At 28.8% G+C, this 19,457-nt stretch overlaps 1 protein-coding gene across 1 annotated transcript; it reads right to left on the bottom strand.

Moving 5' to 3' along the window:
- Positions 1-6,178: 6,178 nt before the first annotated feature.
- LOC110813221 (transcription factor JUNGBRUNNEN 1) lies at positions 6,179-8,353 on the bottom strand. The gene is made up of 3 exons (XM_022040264.2): positions 8,005-8,353; positions 6,993-7,297; positions 6,179-6,909 (listed from the first exon to the last, which is right to left on the bottom strand). The coding sequence occupies exons 1-3, from the start codon at positions 8,189-8,191 to the stop codon at positions 6,457-6,459; spliced, it is 945 nt and encodes a 314-aa protein (XP_021895956.1). The 5' UTR covers positions 8,192-8,353; the 3' UTR covers positions 6,179-6,456.
- Positions 8,354-19,457: the final 11,104 nt, after the last annotated feature.

The raw sequence follows: 19,457 nt of genomic DNA, 5'->3' as shown, positions 1-19,457 counted from the left end.
AAAATAATACCCATTGTAGTTTAGGGTTTATATTTTTCCTAACAAAAATAAATCTACTCCATAATTAAATTTAGAAACCAAAAACTGAAACTAAAAGAAAACATGATAAAATAAAATCAAACTCTGAATTGTGTCTGCATGACCATGCACCTGCTTATGCAGATTGTTGCCTTGAAAATTCTGTGTGGAGAGATTCTATGACTGATGTGCGTTACCACTTGTATGAACATGCATCTGTCAGTGCAGGTTTTTATCTTTTTGTGTATTCATCTAAAACTTTCCAAATTCTTTCAAAATCACTTAAAATTTATAAAATAAACTAAAATCATATGAAAAACTAATAAAAATTACTCAAAACTAAGTAAAAACAATTATGATTGTATATAAAATACACAATTATCAAAGTCTCCCTCATTAAATCATTTTTATTTAATACTGTTGGCCAAATATATGAGGTAACCTAAGAGGAAAAACGAATTAAGTTTCAAATATATTTTGCTAATTTCAACTTAGAGTGTGAATTATTACAATATATATAAACAATTAGAGTAACTCAACAAGCCATAAATGATACAAGAAACAAATTAAGTGACGTTCAAGCTCTTAAGTGCCTCTTCTAATTTTATTGATAAGAGATATCAATATTAAAAGCTCTCAACAAACTATAAAGGCTAGAATATTAAATTCAAGAGAAAGAATAAATTAATTACACAAGCACATATTAATTAATTATTCGTAAATAAAGTATTATGCATAAATAAATGAGATAGAGGAACATTGATTGGAAACTCAGTTTTTATAAATGTTTAGTTACAAGTGTACACATAATTCCTTTTCTAAGTCAATAACTTGAGTATTTTCATTATCTTCAAATTGCTTGTTTTAGGTGTCTATGTTCACTGCTTATGCATCTTTTCTCAAATTCCATATGAATATGTCAAATATTTCAGTCATCAATTTTTTAAATAGCCAATATCTAATATCAAATGAAAAAATTTTCTCATAAAAAAATTCACTATCCAACTTAACAAATATAAAATATACCAAGAAATTATCCGGTATATATTCACAAATATAAGATGTGTCCATCAATAAGAAACCACAAGTCCAATATAATACCATAGCTTAATTTGATATTTGCCACAATATATACATAAAAAACACAAATAAAATAGCCAAAAAAAAAAAAAGAAACATGTCTTGCTTTTATGCCAGTTTGATCTATTATCCAAAAATTATGTTCTTTTGAAGGTATTCTTATAAATGATACGGAAGAGTTTACAGCTAAAGTTAAATGAAGTCTACAATGTAAAAAGAAATATCCTAAATTTTTATATTTTTTTTTATCTTTTCACAGACTATAAGAATTTGTTTGTTTTTATTAAAGAAAAAAAGCTTTTAAAAACTAATAGAGCTTTTAATCGTTGTAAATGACGCAACATTATTGGCTAGAGAAGACTTTACCTTTTGATATAAAAAGACTAGTTTTTCATGTACTTCTTCATATTTTCTTTTTATTAAAACAGAGCCTTATGAAAAAGATACAGGAAACATGGTCGAAGACACTAGGATTTCATTAGGATAGGCAATCTCCATGGACTCGGTGCTCAAGGTCGAGTCACAGTTGTGCTTTTTAGTCGAATAATCCAATTTATATATGTTGAAAGTTTTTAAAAGAAATGAATACATTTTAAGATTAAAGAACAACGACATTTTTAATACAATATAGCATATGTCTATATGGTAGAAGATGTGCATCATAAATATCATAATTTTTAAAAGTAATTATATATAAGTAAAGAAATAAGATGAAAAAAATGCAGAAGAAAGGGAAAAGAAATTAAATGGGGGAAAACGAAGCAAACACATGACATGCATGCCGATAATGTTTTTAAAAATGATCAATGTGACAATCACATAACATACACGCTATTCTCTTTTAAAATTATGATGTCTATGTAGTCATGTTGTCTGCTATGTGGATATTCGTTAAATGGTATTAAATATGTTATCAATAGTGGGGTGAATCTAAATAAAATTTACAAATATTAGTTGTATTTAAACAAAAAAAAAAACTATCTTGGAGCCAATACGAATTTTTTTAAAAGTAAGTGTTTTAGGAGTATATATCCTTTTTTTGTTTTCTCTTTTGCGACTTTCGCCTATAACCATCTTGCTCACAAGGTATTTACTTGCCCCGAACATGTGGAGTAATGTAGATTTTATATATAAGCAAATGTTTGGGTCAACTATAACATGTATTGTAGATTTTAAAAATATTTTTAATCAATTATTGTTTGACATTTAGTAGAAACTGTTAACAAGCCTGTCATAAACGGGATGCGTTTAACTCAGTTTTCCTTAGCCCGCTTCTATATGGGAGCCCAAACGCACCGTTTCATTAAATGGTGCATTTTGGTTGTTGCTGCCCTAGAGGAAGAGGTACTTATACCTCTTCTCCTTCACTAAAAAAAAATCTTAATCTGGTTTTCTTCTTCTCTAGCTGTCTTTTTCTCTCGCCGACATACCAGAAGCTCTAACATCGATATTATCTTGGATATCATGTGAAGGCATAACGGCGAATCTTCCCTTCAATGGAGTCAAGGTACTATGTACTAATTTTTCTATTTTCTTTTATCAAAGTGATATATTATTGTTAGAATATTTAGGGATTGAGTAACTTCCTGATATCCATAGAAAAATAAGAAGGTCATTTTGTAATAGAAATAATTGTAAAAAATATTATTATTTTAAAAAGTAAGAATTATGTGTTTGGTGAAAATAAGTTTGGAGATTTTAAGTGTAATATTTTGATTAAGAGTCAAAATTATTTTAATAATTTTTGTATTTAAAAATAATAAAATCATATTTTGACTTTAGTTTTTATTAAGAATATTTTTTATTTTACTCTTTTAATTATAAAAATTAAAGTTAAAAACTGCTGGCAAACATGAGATAAATATAAATGCCCTTTTCATAGTTATTGACTAAAAAGGTTTCCCGAATTTTCCTCCTAACTTACCCTGCCTGGCGTTTGCAAGATCTTCTTCCTAAATCCCTTTGAATATTTCCAATATAAACAAGTTCTTCTTTTTAACTTTTAACCCAAAGAGGAAAAAAGAAAAGAAATTTTTATTGTCATTTCAAAAAAGCTAAACACAGACTGATGGAGACAATGATGCAAAAAAATATCAAAGTACATGAACAAGTGTTTCAGCATTATTTTCAAAACACGTTTGCTTTATAATATATTAGAAAATAGTCTTTTTTTTTTTTCTTGGTAGGAAACTACCCAGAAAAGGTTTTATTCTCTCGTGCTTTTATAGATAGGTGTGTGTGTATATATGTAAACTTGATCAGATTCGGTTTTGACTCCAATGGGTTCCTTCATTTTCAATCTTTTATATTTTCAATAATTAGCTATGATTTCCTTACCTGTAAGTAAAGAAATGCTACCAAAAGTCAAAACTTATAATTTTAGAAATTCATCTCCCTTACTATCTTTAATACTTGGCCGTAGATGATTTAGAATTATAGTAAATTAAATTTTTTTGACGAATAATATACTAAATATTAAATTCTTACATATAAAAACCACTTACTTTCCTCCAAATCCCACTGTCCGAGAGGAAACAATTTACTTTTCATCGTCGATCCCGAGCTTGTGGACACGTAGATGAAATCGCCAGGCTGAAGCTGTTGAATCCGAATATACCTTTTCGCATGTCCCTCTTTCTCTCTCCATGAATGGCTTCCTCCTTCAAGCTGTCTCTGTTCGTCGCTCAAAAACTTTTCTCTCTTTCTCAACACGTGACGCCTCATCTTTAACTATTCGGTTAGCCAGCTTACCAAGAATTTTCTAGCTCTCCTTCTTCAATATTCAATTGTCACGTCCCATCTTCTGTGTTTTTCCCTTCAGTCGCCATTTTCTAGCACACTGTAAAAGAGGACAAAAAGAAGAAGCTTACCAAGAAGGAAGCCCTAGAAGGTCGTGTTAAAAGATAACCCAAAAGGCGTCGTTTTGAAACAAATAAGGATCCCATGTTGAACGATGCCCTTTAGCATCATTTGTGGCATTGGGTTCTACTGAAACAACATCGTTTTAAAGGAATAGTGCTCTTGCGTTTAGGCTTACATTCTAAATTCAACCCAATCCCAAACCCTTTTTCTTTTCCTCCTTTTTTCCACCTTTTTCTTTTCTTTTCTTTTCTTTTCTTGTCTCTTCTTTTTCTCCTTTTCCCTTTTCATTTCTGATAACAGTAGCAGTATTTAGAATTACTGGTTATTTCGATTTTTTCAATCATCACATTAGTAAATTTTATCAATATTATTATTTTTATTGTTATCTTTAAGTATTTATTTATTTGATCCAACAAAATTCTAAATTTTATAACCTGATTCATGAGTTTTAAATTTTTTGTAAATTGATTTAGAGTACTACGTCTCTCCTGTATGGATTGCTCAATGCAAATAACTTAAGAGTGTTATCATTCACAAGTCACTTAATATAATGAGTGCATAACTTTATGTTTTACCCTCATATATCATATCTATGCAGATGGTTTTAAATGTTTATTCCTTTGATGAATTGAAAGTAAATGTCAAATGCTCCGAATTATGTATGGTCATCATTCATTTTTTTTTTCTTTTCTTTAATTTTTTTTCATTGTATTTGTTTTTTCCATCATTTATTTTTTATTTTTTAGAAATCATTATTAGAATCTCTACTACACATAAATGATTAATCTTAATACTTTATGAAGAGAGTTTTCCGAGATTCAGATAGAACAAAAGTGTTATTAATCTTATATTTTTCATAATAAGTTTATCTAACTTTAATATTTAGAATTTATAATAAATCATGTCAAGTAAGATAAACTTTTTTTTTCTTAGTCATTTTTTTTTGTCTCAACCGGTAATATGCCCCAAGTATTTTATGGTATTTACTGATAATTTTTATCATGTTTGTACACGGTTTATAGCTTCAATATAATAATTATGAATTATATAAAGATTTTGATCATAAAACTTCATGTTAAGTACTTTAGCATATCATATCATTGGTTTTCCTAATGATAGTAAGAGAGTTAATGATGTAATGTACAATATACACATAAAGACACATGCAATGCACTAAATAATAATAAAGAATAACATGATTGTTTTAAAGAAGTAAATTCCCAAAGTTTTTACTGAGAAAATTGTTTGTCATAATTCTCTTACATTATAACGTTATAGATCCACAATTTTTTCAAATGGAAACAAGAATTTTCTGTAAACTATATTCATTACTTTATCATAATCATTTTTCATCTATCAAAGTTTCTAAAAAGAGAAAAGAAGAAAGAATTATTCTTTACTTGAGATTGAACAATTAATTAACAAAATAAGAAGTCACTAGGAGATTCTAAGACTTTCTGGTTTCCTGATAAGGAACTACTAAACCATGTCTATTTTAGATTATTAAAGAACTAACCAACAACATTGAATAAATTAAGAAATTTCATGATCAGTTTCATAAGACACTAAATGAAGAACAGAAAGAGTATCTGACCTGATAATTGAAGCACTAGAGAAACAAGAAAGTTCATGTTTTGTGTTTGCAGCTGTATTTATATATAATATATACACATACCAAGATAATATAATTAAAATAAATAGGAAAAATTCATTCTTAATTTAAATAGTAATTCATTTGTAAAATAAAATTCTAACCAGACAAAAATAATTGAATTACACTAGAAATTAATTAAAATTAGATCTCAATTATCTCTCAATACACAGAAGAGTAGAAACCATTTAAAAACTTAGTACTGAGGCAAATTTAGAAGATAAAGAGAAGAGTGTGAAACGAAGAGGAGGTCATGTAAAAAAATTTGTGGTCTTCTAAGTTTCTGGTCATGTAAAAAAATTATAAAATATAATAACTATGAATATTACAAATGCACAATTGATAAGTTTATTTTTCTAAAAAATATACATAATGTTAACTCACATAAATTACTTTTATTCCACTTAAATTTGTTTTAATTACATAGGATATAAAAAAAATCAACATGCAAGTAAAACTTTGTGAAAGTGCTAGTCTTAATATAAAATAATTAGCTTCTGAAGTTGCCTAAGAAAGATTCCATAACTTAATACAAGAAAAGAGTTAGAAAATACATGGAAAACATGGGGACATATAACAATGATAATAATTATTAATTCCAATAAGAAAAACATGGAAATAAAATCATAGGAATAAATCGAATATGATCATCTAAGTCTCATACATATAGATACATCTATATCAGTAACTATAACGGTTTTTCTAAATGGTAATAGCTTAAACAAGTTTATCTAACAAAACTCAAAAAAGACCAAATGTTACAAGATTAAATTAACTAATAAGCTGGAGGTGAGTCAAGCTATATATATATATATAAAGTTGTACAAGTAGAGTATCGTGTGTATCTACACAAGGGAGGGATGATGATCGAGAGCAAACTCTACAACTGGTCTGAGCTCATCCCAATTTCCATAGGAAAGCAACTGATCATCATTGCTGCTATCATCCTGATTTGAAGTGTTTGAACAGGAGGGGATTACTGATGGAGATTGTTGAGGAAGGGGGGTGATTATCTGGTGTGCATGCAAGGGGTTGGCATGGGTGATCATCATATGGTTAATGATAGGTTTTTGATCATCATTGATAAAGTAATGATGATATTGGTGATGGGTAATTGGAGCACTAAAATTGATGAAAGCCTCTCTATTGTTATTACACTGGGAAGTGTATGGCTTAATGCTTACATGATTAGTATCGACGGGATGGTGTGTTCGTTTCGTTGCTAATTCTCTCCAATCCGGAGTGTACTTTCTGTTTGCTACATTTCTCTTGAATATTCGACATAGAGTCCAAACTTCCTGCAATTTCATACATGCACCATTTAATAAATTACTATAAGTACGAATATTGATTTAGAAAATAAAAATTAAAGGTAACTTACGGCCTCTTGGAGAGAAGTTCTAGTACTTGAACTAGCACTGGCATCAACATTGGTCGGGAGACGAAATTCGTGCATCATCCAATCAGTTTTGGTGCCTTTACCTGCACTTCCGCGATAATAAACTAAAGTTTTCTTGAGTCCAATGCACTGATGACCTTCTCCTCCATTGGAATACACCGGCTTGTCAATGCCGGTTGCTTTCCAAAATCCAGATCCTGTCACTCTATTTGGTCTTATGCTGTTCCTGTACTTTCTTCCTCTTTTGCAAAAGAAGTAGCTCTCATTATCTCCAACACTGCTACCTTCTGCAATACATATGTATATATATACACAGATATATCAACTTTTACTGCAAAACTGAAAATGATGATTCATTCAAACACATATTTTCTCACTCCTAGCCAGACTAATTATCATACTTTATTAATATTCTAATTTATTTCATGTGAGACAAGGTTGAAATTAACTAATAATCAATTATCTAATTTGCTGATAAATACAGTCTTGTAGCTTCCAACTCATACATAAACATATAATTGCTTATAAAGTTTCATGAAATTATATAAAGCAGACATTCAGAAATGTAAATAGACTAGAAGCGGAGAGTTACTTCGGAATTTATGCACTAACACTTAGCAGACAGCTATACACATAAATTCAAGAAATAAATTTTATGGATCATATGTAGATGAGAGAGACTATATATTTAGATATATGTAAGGGATTGAAGCAGATCATTTGTAGGTTGATAGAGTTGACTATAAGCTTTCAGGAAACTAAAAAGCCGATAATAATAAATATCTAGATAGACGATTATAAATAAACTTGCCAGAAACTAAAGCAGATGACGATTTTAAATTATAAATCGACTAGAAGTTGTGAGCTAATGTCGAATCCATGCCCCTAAAACCTAGCATATAGATGTATATATGAATTCAAGGGGGATTATGTATAAATATATATATATATGTATGATCATATATAAAGATAGAGAATATATATGTACACATACTTGGAAGATCCCATGGATCATATTTGTAGATGTCGATCTGCTTAATGAGTTCGATCCTGATTGGTTTCTTGTCAACTTTCCGGCGAAGATAAAACCCAACAAGTTCATCGTCTGTGGGGTGAAATCGAAATCCTGGAAGTGGACCTTCTTCTTCCTCCTTGGAACTATTATCTTTGCTGTTCATCATCCTCGATCTTCTCTTTAGGTGTCTTTAACAGCCGATATATATACATATATTGAAGAAATCTAGAGAACCTTCTCAAATAATAATATTGTGAAATAACAGTCGTGCTAGGGTTGTTTGGGTCAAGTCAAGCCTCTTGACTCTTATGATGATAAGACGCCAATTATGTTTTAGAAGTAGTCCATGCAATAACGCCTATCTATAATTACCAAATTCGTAAGGCTTTGATTTTTTTTCATCTTAATTATATATATATATATATATATATATGCACGGCAGAGAGATTATTATGTGGACCGCTGCGACTTTTTCCTCGTGTCCCACCAATCAAAGCATGACTAGAAACGTGGATTCACCTCCTTGAAACTGCAATAAAATTAAAAGTGAACTTTTTCTTTATTTGCGTAAGGAAACTTATATATATATATATATGCATATATATTCTATGGATTATTAAAAACATATTCTACTACATCTCAATATAGATGGTTCTAATTGAACTTAATTCAGTTGGTAAAAAGAGATGCACTAAATTCATTTTTTTAGCTAGTTGTCTCTTTCATTTTAAATAAGATTTAAGAATGAAAATAAAATTAATTGGAAAATTACTCATAACCCATTTTATGACCCAAAAAACTCCATCATTTTCTTAAATTATTTTATATTTTGTCTAAAATCAATTTAAAAATTAGAATTCAACCCGTCTTTTTAGTTCAATCAAAATATAATTAAACTCAAAACTCAATACATCAGAACATAACCTGAATTTAATCCAACCTTGACTCAGATGAATGATTCAAACTAGCCTTCCAAGCAATATTATTTTGGAGATTTCTATTGATCTTTTTCAACTCTCATAATTGATGAAATTAGTGCTTTCATGTAGTAAGAATAGAGAAGTACGCTTCAATTGCATAACACCAATCAATGGTTATAGTTAATTAACGAGAATGATGATTGATTATTGATGATCAAGTGAAAAAAGTGACGAGTCGAGAGATCTAGCACGTAAAGTTGTCTTCTAAAGGAGAGATTGGGAGCCAAATATTGAGATAAGTAAAAAAGAGTAAAGCAAACAAGTTTTTTTTTTCACAAAAAGGAAAGAGATGCCATGTTGTCAAGTTGAAATTGAAGGGAACAAAAAAAGAGAAGCTTAGCTTAAAAGGGGACAAAAGAGCATGTGTCATGTACTTTAAGCATGAATACTAAGGATGGAACAAGAAGACATGAGGCAAAGTAAAAGAATTAAATAACTTAGAAATTTAGAAAACAAAAAGTAAAGAAAAAATAGAGTAGCTGTTTACTCAAATTTTCTTAAATACTAGTTTTACCCTCATATTAAAATTCTAATTCTTCTAATATATTCTTCCATAATGACTGAGAACAATACATTACAAAATAACGAAAATTGACATGTAAATAAAAAATAAAAATTGAGGCAACTACCTTTTAGCTTTTATAACTAATCAATATTTATTTTTTGGTGAATCATAATACTAATTACTCATTAGTTGATATAAGATGTTTACTTCTTACTCCTTTACCTCTTTGATTTGAGTCTTGACATATCTCTCTTATTAACAACTATTCTTGTTCTAAAAGATGTGTATCAACTATGAAAAAAAAGAAGCAAAAAGAGATATTAGTTAATTCACCACTGCTTGAATTGCTCATTTCATTAAACTCTATTTAAGCTTAAGTAATAATGATTTATAAAGGTGATATCTAACTTGTACCCAAGCATCCTCGATAAGACAACATGGTTGTTGCATAACTTAAAATTTTAGGAGAACAGATGCATTTTCATAAACAAAGTGTGGATTTAAATGAATTTTTAAACTAGCTTTTAGTTGATGACTTCATAAAGTCTTATAATGGTTCCTTCCATTGTTTTATTTTCATTGGTACTTACTTACAATATATTCTCATGCAACTCTTTTGATTGAGAAATTTTGATAATCACCTAGTGACATTCATCATACCACCTTCATTTCCAACTAGTTTTACATGTTTGGACCCTTCTTCTACCTTAAATTTCATCTTGTTTCTCATGTTTCTCAACTATTACTATTTGACAACAATCTCTACTCTGCCCTTCAAATCATAGTTTAAACTTCCCTCATACATAGAATCATCCCATATCAATAAAGCATTTTATAATACATTATTTGATAAAATTTTTATGTAAAGTGAAACCATATCTACTTCATTTCTAGGTCATTCTCTATTAACCTCTTAACCTTTTCAAGTTAAATGATCTATGTATTCCTAAGGGCTAAGAAAAATCAATTAGATATTTTTTTCCTAGTGAAAAAAAAAACTATGTTTATATGATTCAACCAACATAGATTTATTATAGTTGAGTAATAAATTATTTTCGAATACATGGATCCATGCACCTTAGTTTGAGAAAAAAATGTATTTCTATGTATTTTCCCCTTTTTTAATTAATCGTCTTGCCTTGATCCACTAAACTTGGCATATAGAAAACACTAATTTTGGATTTAAAGGTAAATGGAACTAATGATTAGTGTTTTAAGCTCTTCATTAATAAGGGATTAATAGTTGATAGAGCACTTGTGATCATATGTAATTCTATTTTACTACTTTTTTTAGTACATATTGCATGAAGCATAGTGTGAAGATCTAGTGATGATTTGACCAATAGTATTTTGTTGTTAATTAAGTTCCATCTTTATAGGTAGATTAGACCCCTTGAATGGATGAGCTTTTATTCAATAAGTTAGTTCCAATTAAACAAAAAAAAATTGAGTTTTATAAATACAAGTTCGATATTATATTTGGTCATGTTAACAGCCATTCCCATTTATCTAAAATGAAGTGATAATTAAGGTGATCTACACTGCCATTATTTTCATTTCATTCATGTATATGTACATGTTATCATCTTATAAGGACCGAGATGTATAACCTTTCACATGCCTAAGTGGCTTGCTTTTAAATAAGACCTTATAATATAATGCACAAATGTTACTACATGAATGCAAACGAATATAGGTAGTAAATTTTCCTCGTGACCCTTACCATAATGATAAAAGTTATTCACTTTTCCAAATTACTTACAAATGTTCCTACGAGAATTCAACTCTTTATTGATGAGGATTCACTTAGAAGGTGCTATAGACCATTTTTAGATTCTTTTATCTAGTTTAAATAATTTTTTCTACATATATATATATATATATATATATATAAAGCTAGCTAATTAAGGGGTAAAGATAATCTAAGATAGATAATGTGCATATCAGAGAAGCTAATCTAAGATATATCATGTGGGTATAAACTAGTATCTAAAATTACAAATGTCATTTTTGCAAATGTTATGGCCCTTAAGGAAACTAGTTAATTCTGCGATAAAGATATTTTAAGTGGTAAAGATAAGACAAAATTATCTTTCTAGTAAATATTGACTGTATAGAAAATAAAATATCTTTAGTATCATTAAATAATAATAATAGTTAATCTATTTGTAGGTAATATTAATAGTTAATAAAGTTTCAATTGAATTAAATTATCTATTCAAAAATTCCAATTAAATTAAGCTAGATGAGCTTTTATAGGTTTTACTAAATATCTTAAAATAATATATGATTTAGTTAAAAATCTAAAATTTATCAATAAAATTTAACATGTATATATATAGTAATATATTATTAAATATGCATCAAAATATTCAAAATTAAATACTTCTATATTATTTTTAAATATCAAAATAATCTCCTGCATAAATTTTTTGTTTCCTAATTATCCATCTATTTTTTTAATAAAAAATATTAGATTAGATTTTTTTAATATGTTATATATATCCCAACTAAAAGGATTTAGCTAAATAATTTTTTTTTTTTTTTTTTACTTATAAAAGTAATAAACTTGTTGAGACTTAGTATAACTTAATCATCGCAATCTCATTAACACACTAGTGAATTAAGTCATTGATTTTATTGAATCAAGTATTATAGATAGGTCATTATTAGTTTATAATACATCTATATATTCGATGATTTCAAAATTTTGACCTATAAATAGAACATAAAAAATCTCAACTACTAAAGAAGTGTGTTATTGATTAATAATTCACGTATTTATTCTGCTTGTAAAGCTTTATGTTTAATGTATCTCAATGACTAAGGGAGGAGAATAAAAAAAAAAAAAAAAGAATTAGTGTTCGGCAGGTTTAGAAAATAAGAAAGAGTGATTGCAATTGCAAAGTATATGGCCTATTTTTTTCAAATTTAAAATTTTGTTACATATAAGTATAAACGCTAATTTTTAAATCTCCTCAACAAATAGGTGCTTGGTCCAATAAAATCCTATCTAATGGAGAGAGATGTGACAAAACCCTATTTTCAATATAAAACCAATAAGCCGAAAAAAGATGGATTATTTTGTGAAATTATTTTTGAGCCTATAAAGGGTGAAATTTGCACTCGTAGAAAGTATCGAGCTATGAGAGAAAAAAAAAGACTTAAAGTTTTATGAACATCGTGAAATTGAATTTATTGATTCTCGGATACAAAAATATCAAATGAGATATATAAAACTGGCATGTCCAATAACCCATATATGATATTTGAAACATCTTCTTAGATATATTGCGAATCTTTTAAATAAATTCCTTAAAGAATTAGAGGGTCAAGATATAAAAATAATTCTATAATATTTACTAATTATAAATAGTTATATAAAGATAAAATTTTAAATATCATCTACCCAAATTTTAAAATACAAAAACAAAAATAATGTGATTATATTTTACACAGAGATATGTATAATTGTACATATTATCCACTTAAATAAGGATTTATTTTTCAATTGATTATAGATCAATCATTCTGTAATTTTAAATATAAAAATAAAATTTAATTTTTGATTTACTATAAATCATGCATTATATAATTTTCAAAAATGAAAATAAATTTTGTAATATATATAATACATTACATATTTAAAATTTTAAATATCAGAATAGAATTTAATTTTAAATTAATTATGATTTATATATTATATAATTAATTAAAAATATAATATAAATAACATGTTATTACCATGTGTATTAAAAATATTACCTTAATACTATATGCGAGGGAATTCTTAAAAATGACCGTGTGAAATGTGTAAGTTTGAAAAAAAAAAAATTTAATGGAGATAAAGTAGCTTAAACTGTTATTTTTTAAAGAAATGAGGGCTTTAAATAAATTATAAAAATAAAAATTCAAGTAAATATTAAAAGTTATACAAGAAATTATTTGAAAATTTAGAAAATATGTTCAAATATTTTGATATATGCACAATGTTTGACGTAAGAGGTTGAAATTATAGACGAAGAAAATTGTGGGACAGGTATATTTAGAAGTCCACAAGACCAGAAATTATGCCATATTTCATTTCTCCCCGATGATGTTACTTTTGAATCATATATATATATATGTGTGTGTGTGTATGTATATGTATGTATAATTATAAAATTATAGTAAATATTTTGGAATCAAGGATCAAAGCGCACTCGAGAATTGATCAGCGCGTACAATGTTTGACCAGTAACTTGAATAAAAGAACAAAATAAAAAAATAAAAAAAAAGAATTTGTTTATTGGACCAGTTTCCAATTTCAATGGGAAAGAAATTTGGAAAAGTCAAAATATAATACGTACTGATTATGATACGGTTATGGTTGAAAATGGGACTTTGACTAATTGGTATTGCCAAATTCATCCTACATAAATGCTGAAAATATATATGTGCACCAGAATACTTCTCCACATTTTAATGGAAGTAGGTAAGGACTATACAAGTTGGTCCATTAAATGTCTTAGTTGAATTTTTAAGAAATTAAAGATTTTTTTATTATTATTTTTTAAATATATATATATATATATATATATATATATAAGAACAAATGAATAATCTTTTATCAATTAGTTAATTTGATGACACATTTAAGATTTTCTCCTCACTGTTACTTATAAATAATTTAAATAAAATTTCAAAGTTAAATAAGAATAATATCAATATTCTTAATATCATTTTTGTATTGCTTTGTGCTTTATACTTTTAATATATTTTGTTATTTTATTTTTACAACACTCTATATTTATATTTTTTTTTATATTAAATTTTATTGTTAGAAAATTTTACACACTGAACATATTATTTTAGAATTCAGAGTTTCTGTTAAAATTAACTTAGTAAAAATTTTCTAAAATCATTTAAAATGCTCAACAACTATCGTGAAATAATAATCTCTTATCATGAATAGTTGAAGAGGAAAATAATAATTAACTACGACACACACAATTGTTATCGGAGAGAAAATTTTACTTTATTTCTCTATTTTATTACTCTTGTTTCTCTTCAAGAGAAGTCTCTTCGAGTACAAGATACTATTCTCTCTCCCAAGTAATCTCTCATGGAGAGAATTTTTCTGTAGAGAATCTTTATGTTTTAGTTATTTCTCTCTACAAGAGAAATTCTCTTCGTAAAGAAAATTCTCTTTCATAGAATTTCTCTTTGCCAAAAAATTTCATTATTATGTCTAATATCCATTTCTCTTGCTTCCCTGTAAAAGAATTCTTTTGGAGTACAAGATATTATTCAAGAAATATAGAGCAATTAATCCCTCAGGCATAATATCAACAAATGTATAACAATAGATATATAATGAGATCAATTTCTCTGTTATGCTCATTTCTCTCTTACAATATGTCTTTTATAAAGAATGCCTATAAACATATAAAGTAAGTAAAATTCAACAAGCATAAAAAAAGTCATAGTTCAAAAAGATCATTTATTAAATTTTAAATCAAACTATATATTTGATTAAAGTACTATATTTAAGTTCACAGTAATAGACAATTTATGATATATTCTACTATATTGAACTATGTTCCTCCCAATACATATCTAAATAAAACTTAACAGTATTCAATATAATAATGAAAATCCACCTAATTTGCATTGTCTTAAGATCTCATGTGATCTGTGCATTTAATCAGTCTTCTACCAACTGATTTGTTACATCCATGTCATGTTTTGACTTGACTTATCTTCCTCGAATCTCTTTTATGTTCACATAAAAGTCGACTATTTCATTATTCACCTGACTATTGTGTCTACTCAGTTCATCGTCCATTTTAATATTTTTCTTTATATTGATAAACAACTCCAAATAGTATTTCGAGTTAATATCTTCCTCATTATAATTGGAAAAACTTATAAATATATGTCTACAAAATATTGTTCATATTCAAATACATACTAATATTTTATTGAAAACTCATTTTAAGAAGGGAATACTTCATGACTATTGAAGTAGTCATCTTTGAGCTCTATGAAGTCTACCTTGGTATTTTTAGCCAAAAGTGGCAATAGACATGTTGCCCATCATAATCAAAATCAACTTTTTGACATGTCACAATATTTGTGGAGCTTGAGGAGCACAATGGGAAAACATAACAAAAACATAATTGGCAAAATATAGGCTTTTTATTCATCGATACAAATCACAATTCTCATAGCTCCATAACTATTATATTTCAGTGTTTAGTCCATAAACAATCTATTTTCTTTGTTCTCCTATTTTCTTAGTTGATTAATTCTAAGTTGATTATTATTTGTTGAATTTATTTTGTATTCCTTTTTATTGTGCAAGTGTAAGCAATTTTTTTTTGTTTTTATGCTAATGGTGGTGTTGCTGCGCAAAATCTAATGTAAAGTATTGTAGTTGTTTGTGTGTTTGTGTTTTCGTAATTGGGTTTGCACTTGTATGTGTATTGCTAATGCAGTGTGGTGTGCTTTCATCGTGAAAGTCCATAATAGAATTCAAAACTGGATTTGTGATGCAGCCTTAGGAGCAAATCTAAGCTATGGTGGCAGTGGTTTAAGAATTTGGTGAGCAATAAAGTTAAACAAGAAAAGTATAATAATCTAAGCCCATCTTTATTTCCATTTTTCAATTTTGTTTCTTGAATCCAAATTCATTTCTTCTATTAAAACACATAAATTCAATGTATCCTTTGCTTTTCTATTTTCATTATCTTGCATAATTTTCATGTGTTACAACATTTAAAATACATAAGGTAAAATGCAAGAAACATGAAAAATCATAAGGTTATATTTCAATTCATTTAAGACTAAAAATAGGTGCTTCAATACAATTATCATTATTTCCTACTTTTGTTTGATTGAAACCTCAATAGTAAATGGTACTTAGAGAATATCACTACAAAAAAAAGTATTTATAGTAACAACCGCTTCCAATAATAGACACGGTTTCGTTTCTAGAGATAGATATATTTAAATAAATTTGATTTATATAGGTCTCTATCAGTAAAGTTCGTTCATTATAAATGATATCTTTTTGTAGAGGACAAAATTTACTACTAATTAGCATTTCCATTACTAATAGGTGTCTCGTACAAATGGGTATAATCAAAACCCGAGCCTGACAAAATGAAGCCATATTTCTCATCTTTTTAAAACAAAAATTCCAAGTAGGACTTCCATTAAACTCATTCAAGTTTAAAAAAACTTGTATAAACCCATTTTAAGTTTAAAAGTTATTCCAAGCCCACTTAATTTTTTCAAAAAGCCCAACCCAACTGCCCTTAAAAAGTCACAGCTACTAGGCTTCTCTTCGTTTTCTATTTGAATTGCTAGGTTTCTCTTCTCTATAGTCTATCACTATCTTCAACAGGTTCATCAACGACTTTACCTTGAATCATCTGACTCCCATTGAAATTCCCCAACTGCTAGTTTTCTCTTATCTCTCGTATATTGCCATTGTCAACTTTAGGTTCATCAACAGCTTCAACTTGAATCATCTACAATATGATTGTTATTTAAAGTCTTTTCCCTTTTAATCAGGTATGTATTGTGAATTTTAATTCCTTTAGTAATCTAATTACTTGATTGATTAGAATATTAGCAAACTATGCCTTAGTTAAAATATGAGGAACGTATTCGAATTGTTTTTCGGTTATTGGACATATCATTTATATGAACCTAATAAAATATTATGAGGTTTAGCCTCTGATTGTTTTAATCCATTCAAAACTATGACAATTAGTCATAGTACCAATAATTTTGGTACCTCATAATCTTCCTCTATGGATGTGTATGAACAACCTTCCTTTATATTATCATTGATTATTCCTGGTTAGGAAGCCCTAGAAATAAAATGAATATATATACAAGGTAGATGAGTGAAACGAGTTGTGGGATGTGGTAATTGACACATCTGATGCATTTAAAAAAGAGATATTCAAATACGAGTAGCGTTAATGTGGACAATAAATAATTTTATGACATGTGCCAATTTATCTAGATGAAGCACTAAGGGACAATTTGCTTGTCTGTGGGTTTGAAACTGCTTCTTTGTGGTTAAACTATAGTAAAAATATATTGTTATATGCATCATGGTTGATGGTTGGAGCCGAATCATAAGTTTCAAACTGATAAGCTATCTTTTGATGGTACTCAAGAATTTAGAAGTGCACCTGCACCACATTGTATGTAACGACTCCAAAATTCCAAATGAAATAAATCATAAATTAAGTGTGGAAGTAAAATAATTAGTTAAGGTTTATATTCCTTACACAATAACTTAAAGTCCCAAATAGTGCTACAGGAATTACCATTTGAAGGAAATACAAAAAATTAAGAAAATAAATGAAAAATAAATAAAACTGGCATCCTACTCGCAACCCTCTTGTGGATCAGACTCTGAATCTTGGTCCTCTTGATATGAAATTATTAATAAAGGAATGAGCTACATTAGCCCAGTAAGAATATCACACTACTCACCGACACATAAATGAAGGTTGGTAGAAAAATTAAAACAGCTAATGGAGCTCTTAATTAAGTAAATTTATTTATCATAAACAAAATCGTTTACCGCCTACTTACTGTAGCGAGGTTTACAAAATAATTTATAGAGACAATAACATAACACATATTATGATCTCATATGCAATTGGTTGGAACAACAATTTTCTCTTTTATTAGCTTACTAGTATCCATAGGGGTTCATAGAGATGTCCCCATAATGTGTGAACCCTTTCCTTTAATATTTTTAATTAACGGGTCATCCCCATACAGCGTCCGGTATGAGCACCAAATTATAAAACCTCGATACCCCATCTGGTATGAGGGTGAAACGGATCGTCTCCATACCCCGTCCGGTATGAGTGCCAAATTACTAAGCATCGATACCTCGTTCGGTATGAGGCAACGTTCACGGTAGGGTTTCCTATGCACCAGATCCGTCCACCATCTCCCAGGATATCTAGTAAGGCTGTCATTTCATCCATTCACTTAATCACACAGTTTCCTATTTACCTTTAATCTTCAGTTTTCCAATTCAACCTAATCATATAAAACAAACAATTCATGCATTCAACACTATAAAATTGATCAATCAGATACTATCATGCATTTAAACTGGAAAATCAATCAACAATGAATAATTTTTTGTTCAGGCTCCATTAGTAACCCGTAGTTAATTTAACTTCAATTCCAGAACAGAGAATAGAGTGAGGGATTCTTACTTAAATTGATGTCTAAAAAGCTAAACTTGTTGACTGCGCCTATTAGAAGTCCCTAGGTTCCCTGAATTTTTCTTCAGGGATTAAAACACACTACAAGAATCTATAAACATCCCAAAAATGCAAAATCGGTGTCAGAACCTCTTTTTTGACCAATTTCAGAATTTCGGCACAGCGGCTCTGCCGTGCTTCGACGATGGTGCTGTCGCCTGCGACAGTAGTTTGCCTCGGGTCACCTATTTTTGGCTGTTTTCAGCTAAATTCGACCGGTTTTGCATCAATTCCTATGAAAAAACACGTTAAGGGGCCTCGATTGGCCAAAAAAAATAAAAAATCGAAACTCACTAGTGGCGGGGTTCTCCAGTACGACTCTGCCGGCTCACCTTTGCGGTTGGGTATTTTGCTTTGGTCAACCTATAGAGGAGGAAAGAGTGGTTACAATGGTGAAAGAATTACGCAAAACGGGAATTGAAAAGGGCCTCATCGGAGGCATTTTTTATAATTTCCCGCGACAATGCTGCCAGGCTTTGCCCGCAGTTTTCAGCCAATCCACCGGTCTTTTACCTCCGATTTGGCCATGAGGGCATTTAAAATTGAATTCGAAGCAAGGGGAGAAATTTTTACCTCTTTTGGCTGTCAGAAGTGGCTTCGGCACCGCGGCAGGTGGTGATGGCTCTCCTTCCCGGCGGCTGGGTCTTCTTCTCTGGC

The sequence above is a fragment of the Carica papaya genome, chromosome 5 (assembly GCF_054855325.1).
Source record: "Carica papaya isolate Zhongbai chromosome 5, ASM5485532v1, whole genome shotgun sequence".
NCBI classification, from domain to species: Eukaryota; Viridiplantae; Streptophyta; class Magnoliopsida; order Brassicales; family Caricaceae; genus Carica; species Carica papaya.
Note: the sequence above shows the minus strand (reverse complement) of the source record. Positions and strands in the feature narration are given on the sequence as shown.

Excerpts from the sequence above, each read along its gene's own strand:
- LOC110813221 (XM_022040264.2), bottom strand. The coding sequence starts at position 8,191 with ATGATGAACAGCAAAGATAATAGTTCCAAGGAGGAAGAAGAAGGTCCA. Across the intron at positions 7,298-8,004 it reads TGATCCATGGGATCTTCCAA|AAGGTAGCAGTGTTGGAGAT; the intron begins GTATGTGTACAT and ends TATGTATTGCAG. Across the intron at positions 6,910-6,992 it reads GAACTTCTCTCCAAGAGGCC|GAAGTTTGGACTCTATGTCG; the intron begins GTAAGTTACCTT and ends ATGAAATTGCAG.